Here is a 14,045-nt window from a genome sequence, read left to right as displayed (position 1 = left end):
AAATTCCTCAGATTATTTCACTGAACTCTCCAATCCCATTTGCTCTTCATGGCAGACATATTAAACAATTAACAATAAGCAAACAGCAAGTTTGACAAACTACTGAGGACATTTGGTTCATAAGCCTGGTGATAAATGCCAGCATTGGTCCATTAGATTTTCTTGGTGGTGTTCCAGAAAAAGAAATATGTCAAAAAGGAATGCAAGTAAATGTGTTATTATCAGTAAATCTGCAGTCAGACAACTCCAGTGCATTGCTGGGACATCAGTGCTTTCCCAAGAACTGTTGTTCCACTACAAGATACAAGGTATTTTCTTTCCAAAAATTGTAATTGGTAGGACATGAAATTAGACACAATAATTGTTATAAGTTTTGCTAGTTTTTTTTTGAGTAAAATAAACATAGGAAACATCAGTTTAAAACAAAAACACAACTTTAAAGAGATTCAAATATTGCTTAAGAATAGACAAAGCTGAGTCTATATAATGACCACTTATAAATTTGTTCACAATTTGGACATTTCTCTTCTCTTCAGATTTTTCCTCACTTTCTGAAGGTGTATCCGATTTTCATGCCCTACCAACTACAACTTTTAGAAACAACAGTTCATGGTAAAGCACTGATGTCCCAGCAATGCCCTGATGTTGTCTGACTACAGATTTATTGATAATAACACATTCACTCATGCTGAGGTAACACTTAGATAGTACTAGCAATCCTCACTCAAAAAAATCCTAATGTGACATAAGGCACTGAACGTTAACTGCCTGCATAACTAAAATGTAAAATCAAGTTCTACACCGTCATTAAAGATATGAATATGCTTCAAGTACAGCTTTGGCCAATATTCCCCCTCCTCTATTCCTCACTTTGACCTTTTACTTCTCATCTGCCTAATACTGCTCCCGGGTCCCCTCCTCCTCCCCTTTCTCCTACAGTCCACTCCCCTCTTCTATCAGATTCTTTCTTCTCTAGCCCTTAACTTTTCACACCTATCTGGCTTCACTTATCACCTTCTAGCAGGCCTCCTTCCCTTCCCCACAAACTTTTAATTCAGGCATCTCCCCCCTTCTCTCTTAGTCCTGAAGAAGGGTCTCAGCTCAAAATGTCAACTGCTTACTCTTTTCCATAGAAGCTGCCTGACCTGCTGAGTTCTTCAGCATTCTGTGTGTGTTGCTTTGGCAAATATTAACTCACTCAGCCTTACACTAAACCTGGATATTTAGACTTTGTAATTGTCAAATGACACAATGGACTTCCTTTTTAAGCTACTCTGGAGTTTATTAGACATTTCTATTTTTCAAGATCATGAACCAAAAACAAGTTTGTCTGCTTCCTAAGTCACTGAAATCAATAAACTGATTCTGCACATCGGGATGCAATTATCTCAGAATGACACGACAGTACGCATAGTTTATTTTTTCAAACTCACATCATTGTGTTAATACCAACCTGATAGTGGTGGGGCCAGAAGCTGATTGGACAGAAGCTGAAGATGCTCCAGTGTTATGTCACGAACCGCAGGGATGTGGAATAACCGAGTGAAAGTATGTGGAGACTTGGGAGCAAATATGTTGAGCAAAGCCATACGACAGTACAGTCTAGCCAAAGAAGCTTCACAGCGTAGCAACTCTCTATTAACAATAGAGAAGGAAGAAAATTTGAAAAAGGAAAATTGGGAACTATACATGAATCTGGTCTTATAATAGACTATTATGTAAATTGCACTACTTCTCCCAATTTTCAATTGCTTAATCGGGAGAGGGTGAAGTTTGCATTGCATTGTTCTTTTTATACTAGTTACACCAGTTAGGGACAGAAAACAGTTAGGGATGTTTGGCACTTTTTCAACATTTCTTTCTCAACTCCCATTTTGCTCATTACATTCATTGAAGCAAGAGTGAATGACTCTTAATAGTGTGTTATGACAGATGGCAGTATGGAGGGTGTCTGGAGAGGAAGGAAAGACAATGAATATGGAGAAGGGATGAAGTAATAAGACAGTCAAGAACAATCTTGAGAGCTTATGCTTTAAAATTCAAACTGGACAATCTATCATTGAGGATGTATATGGTTATTTTAGAATCAATGTTCATTTAAAAACAACTGCTTAAAGTGAAGAATATAAACATTTAATTCATTTTTATCATGCTAATTTATGGTGATCTCATTTCAAGTGCCCTCATGTTTACTTGGACACCAATAAACAAACAAGCAAGGAAATCAATTTAGATAATAGGTAATGATCATGTTACAACCAAAGCTGATGCTTACTGAGAGGTCAATGATCAATGAAAAGGACTGACGCATGTATACTCTCATGACTTGTAAAGATAATTTTGCTAACATATTTTAACTGTATTGACTTAACCCAAAATTGACTGGTTTTGGTAGTGACCACTTAATCAAAGTTGAGCAACTTTGTGTGCTCGGATTGAGCTGTCAGAGTAACAACAGGGAGTATTAACTTAAATGCATTCAGTCAGAGAGGAAGAATTTTTAAAAAAAAAGGGCTGGTGGGGCGGGGGTCTCTTCTCCTGGTTATTAATTGGGAATCTCTAATGAACTCTGCATGTACTGAAATTAGATACTTAATCATAAAATCTGTTCACATACACGGTCAAAGACCACATAAATGAGCACAGGGAAAAAACTACTTTCTCAGAGTCCTTACAGGAAGCACAGAAAAGGATGAGAAGTGTGAAAATGACCTAAAACCAAAAAGCATTCTCTTACAACATCACTGAATTTTTCCACTTTACAGCACCAAATACCTGGACTAATTCCTTTGCAACACATTCTGCTTCTTTAAAACAGCTCAATAATAGTCTTATCACAATTTTTTCAGTTTAAAAAATGGAAGGGGAGGCAGATCACAGATTTCTTTACTGCATATTGTAAAACTGAACACATATCAGAAAATGGCCAAGTTTGTGGGCAAAATGATTTCACCATTTGCAATGATGGAACAGCATTATCATGAGTCATTAACCCTTTTTCTTTCCCCAGTGACACTGACTCTTATTTTCAGCTTTTCTCTTATATATAGCAGTTAATGCTGTAATCAAGAGGTTCTATTTCCTTTCCACAATCAAAAAATTCTAGATTAAGTAGAATATACTGTTTTCTCAGTAACAAATATTCAGTAACAAATGCTACATTTATAGGATATGGGGGTGGTGGAGGGCATTTGTCAAGGGAATTGACATTATGAACCTAAAGCTGCTATTAATATTCTATAGGAACAGAATAGTGGCTTTGCTGCTTGATTCAAAGCAATTCAAATCACAACATGTGGCTAACATGTTTTAAAAATGATCAATATTTATTGTGGAATTAAACATTGACAAAATATCAAATTTATGCTGGATTATGAAGCATCAATCAGACCTGGAAATATTAATATTTAACAGAATCATCAGCTTAACTTAACCAGAGATTTAAAGAATAGTTAAAGGACAAAGGTGCTCAAGGTGTGAAATAACTTCTGATCACAAATTGGGGTGTGGGGGGGGGGGCAGAGTGTTTCACTTTCTTAACTTCCACTATGGATTTTAAGGAGCTTGCCTGTGAATTTGGATATTTGTGTTATCCAGAGTAACCAGTCCATAAGCAGCTGTGCGTCTGTATCCTGTAGGAGGACGTTCCAGCATGTCAATTGGATACCAGTAACGAACTAGCACACCTTCACTTCGTAAATATGTCTCCACCTGAACCAGTTCATTAGCCTAAATTGAAAACAATGTATGGAGATTACATTTAGCAATAGTAAGAGATCAGTAGAGTTTTATTTTGTGTAAAATGAAATGAAAGTAATTGATGTTCTGGATTGAACAAGAGTTCCAGAATATTCCTAACTGTTCAGCAAATACTGCAGGAGACATTGCATAATAAATGTGATTTGGTTTTCAATTTTCTTCACTAATTTAAGTTGATCATTTTAAAGCAAGGCAGTAAAATAAACAGGTTGGCCTAAATAACATATTAGAGTATCCTCATCTTTGCTTCAGTGAAATTGGGAGCAGGAAGAACAAATCCTCTTTGGGCCTCTCTTAAGTGCTTCATATTACTATAGCTCAAAGCCCTTAACCTTCTTAAAACTGCAAAAAAAAAAGCAAGATTACAAACTGTGTTGTGAAGAAAGTGTTTGAAATGCTTACTTCCTTCTACTACATAATGCTGCAATCATTCCAGGAACTGGTAGCAGGAATAGCTAACCTACTATATTAAAACCTTGCATATTTTTCAGTATACCCACTTTCACTTCTGCTGTACCCGTAAATTAAAATAAAGGAGGATGATATTATTGGTACAAAGGGAAATCGCGTGTGCATTTGACCATGTGTAGGACCTTGACCCCTGCACAACAAAGACACATCTATTTTATTTTCTTCTTTTCCTGATCAGTACACATCATCTTCATGTGTGTAGATCAACAACTGTGGTGTTGTTGTGAAAAATAACTGCCTGCAGGGCAGGACCTTTATCTCCACCACTGGTATATAGATTGCGCCATCTACAAATTGCATTGCAGCACCAAGGAAGACAGTACAGCAGGCACATGAGAAACGCTATCACCTGTATACTTCGGGGGGGATGCAAATGATCCTGTAGATGCAACACCCCGTCTGCATGCTGCTGCATTTAATAAACTAGGAAATTTATTCACAAGATCAAGTTATCAAGTTTAAACTGATGTTTTGTTTTTAAACCTACCGTATCAACATCAAGAACAACTCCATTCAAACCAAACGTTTTCATCATTCCTCGTATAGCAAACTTTGGTAAAGCAGTGCCACCAGTGCTGCTGTTGAGATTATTACTATCTGGATACCGGATCACCACTGTTAGGCCTGTAGTGGGGCAGAAAACACACTATAATATTCCCCTTGTCCACCTAAAAACTTCAGATTCAAATAAAATACGATGGTGTCTAAAACCAAATTAAGCAATATCTGATGAATGATTGAAAGCAAATAGAAAAAGTATTATTCTGGGCTGTTGATGCTCAGAATCCTTATGTTAGACCTGATATTTCTGGCTGAGAACAGTAATCTACCTTCATCCCTATATAACTTTACTATACCAAGATGAATATTGTTTCTTCTGACGGTACTTTCAAGCGGTACCTAATAATAAGCGGCTCTGTGATGCCCAGTTTGGCTGTATTTGACTGAATGCAGCATCAAGAACCTTTGGTAAACTTAAGATAATGCAGGGTAAAACATTCCTGCATTCAGGGTAAAACATTCAAGGGTAAAACATTCTAATGCTTGGAGTCATATCTCACACAAAGGTAGGTGGTTGATTGTTGAATGTCAGCAACCTAACCAACATCATTGCAGGAGTTCCTCAGATAGTGTCAACTATTTTCACTCTCTTCTACATTGACCTTGCATGCAAGTTCTGAAGTAGTTATGTTGCCTGATGTTTGCATATCATTCACCTCTTCAGTAAGTGAAACAATCCAGGACTGCATGGAGGAAGACCCAAACAATATTCAGGTGTGGGATAATAAGAGGCAAATAACATAAGCCACAGAAATACTGTGCAACAGCCTTCTCCAAAAAGAGACAATTTAGATACCTGTCCTTGATATTTAACAGCATTACCATTACCATTACTCAGTTTGCCCGTGATCAACGCTAATGATAAGAAAATGAGCTGGATCAACCACATGCATACAGTGGTTACACGAGGCTGGATATCTTGTGTCATGTGACTCTTTAAAATAACCCAGAAGCTATCTATCAAACTCAAGAAACAAGTCAAGTGTATGACTTGAGCTGGATGCACTGAGTTCCAACAACACACCAGAAGCCCAGGGTATAACAGGCTACTTGAGTGATTAGCATCTTAAATATGAACTCTACCACTGGCACATAGAATATACCATCTACCAAATGCACCGCAGTAACGTGAAAGACAGGACGGAAGACACATGAACAATACTGCTGCCTGTGTATTTTCCTCAGTTGCAACCTACCCTGACTTGAAAATATAACCACCATTCTTTCACTGTTGCTGGGTCTAAATCATGTAACACACTTCACTATACATTGGGGATGTACTTTCAGTAGAAGGATTGCAGCTGTCCAAGATTGTAGTCATTTTGATGGCAATTACTAAACTCAATTAAAAGCAGGCTTTGCCTGTGACGGACAGATGCACAAATGACCAGTATAGTTCACCTTGATGAAACAGGTATAAAAACATAAAAGACAAAATAGCCAAAAAGACTGAACAGAACCTACTTCAAGAGCAAATTCTCTACTATAATTAAATATGATGATAACATCATCACTATGTGCTGTGTCATATGACGTAGATGATAATGGTCTTTGACCGTGATTGTTCTTGGCAATTCTTTCTACAGAGTTGGCTTGCTGTTGCTTTCTTCAGGGCAGTGTCTTCACAAGACGGTGACCCCAGCCATTATCAATACTCTTCAGAGATTGTCTGCCCGGTGTCAGTGGTCACGCAACCAGGACTTGTGATTTGCACCAGCTGCTCATACGAGCATCCACAGCTGCTCCCATGACCTTACACAATCTTAATTGGAGTGAGGTGGGCCGTGGGAGGCTAAGCAGGTGCAAACATTGCCCAGGGGTGACCAAAAGGCTTGCAGAGGGAAGGAGTGTCTTACACCCTCTGTGGTGTATCTCTACCCTGCCAGCCTATAATTAAGTATAATTATAAACAAATATTGGAATAGAAATACCTTTGCGAACTTTATTCATTGTGAACTTATTGGCTTCATCTTTAATATCCTCAATGGTTGGAAGGTAGAGATCTCTGGGAATGCCACCATTTTCTTCATAAAGGAACTCCACAGTCTGGCGAGCAATGTCCACCATACCTATTTAAAACCAGTTATTGATTTTAGGATTATAATTTAATAGTTGTACTTGAACAATTAAGACATCATTAAACTTACACATAGTGTGTAGTGCATCTTAGCTAGTTTGGTTTGCTGGGGCATAGGAAAATTTTAAAATACATCCTGGGTTGCAGAAAAAGCTTTGGTTTTAAAACTTTCCTATCACATCACTACCTATCCAAAGAAACAATTCACCAAAATGCAATTCTGTTTAAAAACCATGAGGTTGATACAATTTTATTCCACTGTCACCACACTGTCCAGGATGTAGGTACTAACCTGTTACCAAATTTAGAAGCCACAGTCAGTATCCAAGACTGAAACTTCATAATTTGGCATCCAAGACAAAATCAATCTCAGAAAAGCTTTTCTATTAAATGAATACTAAGGAATCCAATCTTCAGGGCTACTGAGAACAACACTGAGTCAGATTTTCAACTTCATTAACATTATATGGGCTGATGAAATTTTATTGATTTAAATGTTAACTGTTTCTGCTCCCACATGCTATCTGACCTGCCTGAATCATATTTCAGCCATTTTCTGTTTTAAATCAGGTAACACATCAACACCTTCTGAAAAGGTTTAATTGAGTGCTTTTATCTCAGCCAAACTCAAGCAATGAACCTCACTTCATGAGGAACAGAATCCAAAATAGAAGGGGCCGATCCAGTAACCACACAGCCTATCTCTGATTTTCCATTGCACAGAAAATGTGTGTAGTAACCATGAATTTTCTTGGACTTTACTGGCTTTATTAAGACTTTGGCAGCAATTTTTAGAATAACTAATTTTGCTATTATACTTTTTGTAACTCATAGGTATATCCTCCATAAACCATTGCAAACCCACATTTTCATTCATTTTCTGCAAGAGGCTTCTTCTATACTGCTACTAACAACGCATGTGGTTGAGCAATAAATTTGTGATGCATTGGGACCTTTAAAAACATTATATAAATACAAAGTTTTATTGTCATCATCACTATTAAGAAATATTTGATAAATGTTTCTTCTGTTTAACTGGAACCTACCAAGCTGCAGCGCACCCTTTATCTGATCCAATCCAGACTTCCTCTCTGCTTCATTCCGGAATCGTCTGCGGATTGTAGGGAAGACTTTGGTTTCCCAGGCTTTAACAAGAAGTGCATAATGATCCTCCTGCAAAAGGACAATGCAAGGAATCAGGCACTATTAGTTTGCCAAACAGCATTCTCAAATGAAAAGATGTAAAGCAAATAAAACAAAAACTTTGAAGTCCTGTTTTAATACTGTCAGATAGCTTAAGGTGAAATATAAAAGCAAGCTAGCAAACAATATCGAAGTCGATAGTAATAGCTTTTCCAAGTATGTAAAAAGTAAGGACTGCTAGAAAATGAGGCTGGAGAAATAATAACAGGGGACAAGGAGATGGCAGGTGAACTAAATGAGTATTTTACAGCAGTCTTCACTGTGGAAGACACAAGCAGTGTGTCAGATATTGAAGGGTGTGAGGGAAGAGAAGTGAGTGCAGTTACTAATACAAGGGAGAAAGTGCTCAAAAAGCTGTAAGACCTAAGGGTACACAAATTACCCAGACCAAATGAACTGTACCTAAGGTTCTGAAAGAGGTAGTGGCAGAGATTGTGGAGGCATTAGTAATGATCTTTCAAAAATCATTGGACTCTGGCATGGTGCTGGAGGACTAGAAAATTGCAAATGTCACTCCACTCTTTAAGAAAGGAGGAAGGCAGCAGAAAGGAAATTATAGATCAGTTAGCCTGACCTCAGTGGTTGGGAAGATGTTGGAGTCAATTGTTAAGCATGAGATTACACAGGACAAGATAGGACAAAGATAGCATGGTTTCCTTAAAGGAAAATCTTGCCTGACAAAGGGGATGCAGTGGATGTTGCATATTTGTACTTTCAGAAGGCCTCTGACAAGGTGCCAACCATGAGCTGCTTACCAAGATAAGACCCCACGGTATTACAGGAAAGTTACTGGCATGGCCAGAGCATTGGCTGATTGGTAGAAGGCAGTGAGTCCGAATTAAAGGATCCTTTTCTAGTTGGCTGCCAGTGACTAGTGGTGTTCTGTAGGGACTTTTTCTTTTTATGCTGTTTATCAATGATTTAGAGATTTTTTTTTGCCTAGTTTGTAGATGGTATGAAGAAGATAGGTGGAGGAACAGATAGTGTTGAGGAAACAGGAAGACTGTAGAGGGACTTATTACAGATTAGGAGAATGGGCAAGAAAGTAGCAAATAAAATAAAATGTTGGAAAATGGCATGGTCATGCACTTTGGTAGAAGAAATAAACGTGCAGACTATTTTCTAAACGGGGAGAAGATCCAAACATCTGAGATGCAAAGCGACTTTTAAAGGTTAACTTGCAGGTTGAGTTGGTTGTGAGGAAGGCAAATGCAATGTTGGCATTCATTTAAGAGGTCTAGAATACATGAGCAGGGATGTGATGCTGAGGCTTTCTCAGGCACGGGTGATGCCTCATCTTGAGTATTGTGAACAGTTTTGGGTTCCTCATCTAAGAAAAGATGTGTTGGCATTGGAGAGTGTTCAGAGGAGGTTCACAAGGATGATTCTGAGAATGAAAGGGTTATCATACGAAGAACATTTGATGGTTCAGGGTCTGTACTCAATGAAATTTAGATGGATGATGGGGATTCTCACTGAAACATTTTGGAAGTTGAAAGACTTAGATGTGGAAAGGATGTTTCTCATGGTGGGGGAGTCTAGGACAAGAGGGCACAGCCTCAGTATAGAGGGGAGTCCATTTAAAACAGAGAAATTTCTTTAGCCAGGTGATGAATTTGTGGAATTTATTACCACAGGTAGCTGTGGAGGCCAAGTCGTTGGGTGTAGTTAAGGCAAGCATTGATAGGTTATTGATTGGACAAGGCATCAAAAATTACGGGGAGAAGGGCTGAGGAGGGGAAAAAAGGATCAGCCATTATGCAGACTCGATGGATCAAATGGCCTAACTGCTCCTATGTCTTATGGTCTATGGTCTTAATACATTTGTACACTTACTAAATAAACCATGCAAATGATAATAAGCACTAACTGAGCACATCCCCAACTAACAATTCAGTGGAGAACTGCTGGGAATGTCCTCCTTGTTGGTCAGTTTGTCTGTTTCCTTGCATCTTAGTTGAGCTGTGAAAGAAAGTGCCAAGTTAAAGGAGAGATGTCAGTTCACCTTATCTTTTGTACTGCTCCTAGGCTGGCTGTTGGTTTCACCTTGGTGCAAGTAGATCAATTCCATTCATTTGAATGGGATTATTTATCTTAATTAAAAAGGTAAATGCAGGCTTATTTTTTAATTTCATGTTTTAAATTGACATTTGATAGCTTAGGATTTAAGAAATCTGTTTATTTTAAAGTTGAAAAAATTATTTTCATCTGTTTGACCTGTTTTTCTGTTTTTTTTTTAAATCATAGAAAAGCCTTTGGCACTAGCAGCTCCAGAAACAGGCCTGTTTGTGGGTTTACTACATGAGGCTTCATGGCTACTTGAAACCTGATCTGCCTCCAGGTTAATCAATCCATGAAGCCACAGAAGTGCAGAGGTGAGAATGAATGGCAGGCCAAATCAGCAGGAATATACACATGTTGTGAATGGATGACCCAATGACTCATGAATGAAAGGCAGGAATAGATCAGATGCAAACTGTAAAGCAAGAATGCATCTCGATGGTTTGGTATCCGGTAATAACCCTCCCTTCCAACTCGCTGGGACTCTCTCTCTCTTTTTACCCACCAGGGCCCAGTTCCCACATATTCTTTAAAATGACCATGGCTCCTTTCCTGTGCTCTGTCTAAACTTAGCAAGTTCACCAGTAAGTTTATTATAATGCATTGTAAGATCTGAAAAGTTCATTAAAAACATTGGGTTAATAAATGGAATAATATTTAATAGTCTGGAAAATCTGCTAGTTCCACACCATCAATATCCTGAGCCAGATTAGTAGAGCTTTACTGTTTTGTTATCCTTGAAAAAAACAGCTAGGTGACACTTAGAAGATACCACCTCACTTCAGACTTCAAATGATACCGCTGAGACCTACCAGTTGTAATACATATAGAATTAACTCTGAAGAATCAGTTACAAAGCGATGCACCAAAAAAATTAAGCTTTAAAATAGGTCTGACTTAAATATGAGAATAAGAAATAATGCAATTTAATGCAGGAGGGAACAAATCCCAATGGGACAAGGCTACTGTTATTTGAAAGTATGAAGAAGATATATGTATTAGAATTTGTTAAGCTTTAGAGATGGGACATTGATATTTTTAGTTTCTTACTTATAAAGAAAACAAGCAGTAAAGTTTCTTCATCATCCTGAATCTGATCATAGCTTACCCTTGGAACGTCATCATCTTCATCATCATCGCTTTCATCATCAGCCATTGCTGGCAAATGAGAGTATGGACCAGATATCAAAAAATTTTCATAGCTCAATTCCACTTTGTAATGGCACGAGGCGTCACTGTCATATTCTGTCACATAATTAGAAAATAGCTTCATTAAATACATTTTCCGTTCATCCTAACATGTAATGATCTTAAGAAATTTCCAATATGGCTGCAGAGGAAATAGATGCTTTGGCATACCAAGATCCCCTGGGCAAGTTCTTAAAAAAATTGGGAAATTAGGTCGGCTGGAGGTGCAGTGAGATCAGTGCCGGGCTCGAGAATGGAGGTTCCCAAGTTTGATCCAGTGACAGACCGCTCCCGTGCGTGCTCTCCATCCGAGCCGGGTTGATGTTGAGCTCGCAACTCAACCTTGTAAAAAAAAACACAGCCACCTCCAGTTTAAATTCCCATGCGGAATATTGTGGAGGATCAAATACCTAAACCCAAATTACCTATGTGACACTACATTACAGGCCAGTTGGTCTCATTGGCAAAATGCTGGAATTCATTTTTAAGGAGGTAATAGTATGTAATTTAGCAACACACACAAAATGCTGGAGGAACTTAGCAAGACAGGCAGCATCAATGGAAAAAAGTACAGTTGACACTTTGGGCTGAAACCCTTCTGCAGAGCACCTTATTTAGAATGGTATAAGACAACTAAGCATTGCCAACATGGCTTTATGAATGGAAATTGGGTTTGACAACTTGTGATGTTCCTGGAGGATGACAAATCAGATGAAAAAGTGGAACCAGTAAATGGATTTCCAGAAAGCACTGTCAAAAAAGGATACCGCCTAAAAGTGCACAGGGTGTGGATAATGGGAGGGGTAGAATAATGACTAGCTAACAGAGAATAGATTTGGATAATTCTATTATTTTCAGAATTGCAATCAGCAAACAGCAGAGTGCTTCAGAGATCAGTGATGGACCTTTACTATATTCAATCTATATTTGTAACTTGGATGAAGGGATCTAGTTTATTGCATCCAAAGTTGTTGATGATACAAATATGGGTTATTAAGTTGTGAGAAGGACACAAAGAGACGACAACACCATATAGTAGGGTCAAGCGAGTGGCACAGTAGCTGACAGGTAGAGCAAAATGTGGAAAACACAAGCCATCCAAACTGGATAAGAAGAATGAAAAATAATATTATTTATTGTCAGAGGACAAACTATTGCTAAAGGAATCGGGTGATCCTAATACGTGAAACATGAAAGATTGGCAATGAAGGTATAACAAATATAGTGGACATATCGGGACCAGCACATTTTGGCCCAATTAAGGAGCTGCCTCAACTGGCCAAAGTTTCAGCTATAAGAAATAGTTAAAAAGGGATAAAGACAAGCTATCATTCAACTGAATAATATATTATGTATTTAAATGAAATGCAGAACAAATTAGACTACAATACTACTACAGTACTACAAAACTGTGTATTAATTCCTAATTGTTATCGACAGAGAAGTTCATCTAGTGTATCTGTACCTGCCGTGTTCATTTGATTGACTGGAAATGAACAAAATCAGCACAGATACCGAGTACAGATAATGGAATGACTTCATACAATGCTATCAATGATTGCATACTCCAAATCTTTTAAAGGCTGAGGAGGTGAAGTAAACTTTATAAATAACTAATTGTGATGCACACAGACGTGGCAGTTATGCCTCAGTCCTGCTAACCAGACCTGGAACATCCAGTGGTCAAATATCATCCTTTTTATATGCTGAGGGAGTTTTCTGCAATTATCCTGGTAGCGGTATACATTCCACCTCAGGCCAATATCAGGCAGGCACAGAAGAAGCTGAGCAACAGAATCAGCAGGCATGAAACAGCACACCCTCATGCCTTCCCTATTATTTTGGAGGATTTCAACCAGGCCAGCTTGAAGAAGTCTCTGGACTACCACCAACACACTTGAACACTGTTATACCACCATCAAGAACACTTGTACCATCTTACGCCCACAATTCGGGAAGTCCGATCTCCTGGCTGTACTTCTACTCTCAGTGTATAAGCAGAGACTAAAGACCACAGCATCAGTGATGAGGGCCAAGAAGGTTTGATCAAGGATGGCAGAGGAGTCCTTACAGGAGTGCTTTGAACCAGTGGACTGGACAATATTCAGGGATTCATCTTCAAGTCTGAATAAAAATGCCACAGTTGTCACTGACTTCATCAACACCTGTGTGGATGATTATGTGCCTTTGAGAACATACTGGACGTACCCAAATCAAAAGCTGTGAATGAATCATGAGATTTGTAATCTGCTGAGAGCTAGATCTGTGGCATTCAAGACCAGTGACTCAGATCTATACAAGAAGTCCAGGTAGGCCTATAGAAGGCTATCTTAAAAGTGAAAAAAACAATTTCATTTAAGGTTAGAGATGGTATCAGATGCATGCCAGCTCCAGCAGGGTTTGTATGCCATTACTTCCTACAAAGCAAAACCTAACATCATTAACAGCCATGATGCTACACTCCCAGATGTGCTCAATGTCTTTTATACATACTTTGAAAGGGAGAATAAAACTATATCAATGCAAATACCTGGAGCATCTGATGACCCTGTGATCTCTGTCTCAGAGGCCAACGTCAGAACATCTTTTAAGAGGGTGGACACTCGCAAGGCGTCAGGACCTGATGATGTACCTGGTAGGGCTCTGAAAACCTATGCGAACCAACTTGCGGGAGTGTTCAAGGACATCTTCAATCTCTCACTGCTGCATTTGGAGGTTCCCACCT

General features: G+C 38.5%; 1 protein-coding gene across 6 annotated transcripts in view; it reads right to left on the bottom strand.

Annotated features, from left to right (window-relative positions):
- LOC140738468 (probable E3 ubiquitin-protein ligase HECTD4) overlaps positions 1–14,045 on the bottom strand; it is a 318,241-nt gene that overhangs the window by 57,418 nt on the left and 246,778 nt on the right. For all 6 annotated transcript variants that reach the window (XM_073065772.1, XM_073065777.1, XM_073065774.1 and 3 more), the window contains exons 51-56: positions 11,241–11,377; positions 7,915–8,041; positions 6,723–6,860; positions 4,718–4,854; positions 3,569–3,729; positions 1,454–1,635 (exon numbers count right to left, since the gene is read on the bottom strand). In XM_073065772.1, the coding sequence (XP_072921873.1) occupies positions 1,454–1,635; positions 3,569–3,729; positions 4,718–4,854; positions 6,723–6,860; positions 7,915–8,041; positions 11,241–11,377 (882 nt within the window). The remainder of the gene's footprint in view (positions 1–1,453; positions 1,636–3,568; positions 3,730–4,717; positions 4,855–6,722; positions 6,861–7,914; positions 8,042–11,240; positions 11,378–14,045) is intronic.

Source organism: Hemitrygon akajei, chromosome 14, assembly GCF_048418815.1.
Source record: "Hemitrygon akajei chromosome 14, sHemAka1.3, whole genome shotgun sequence".
Taxonomy (NCBI): Eukaryota; Metazoa; Chordata; class Chondrichthyes; order Myliobatiformes; family Dasyatidae; genus Hemitrygon; species Hemitrygon akajei.
This window is presented reverse-complemented; position numbering and strand designations above follow the sequence as displayed.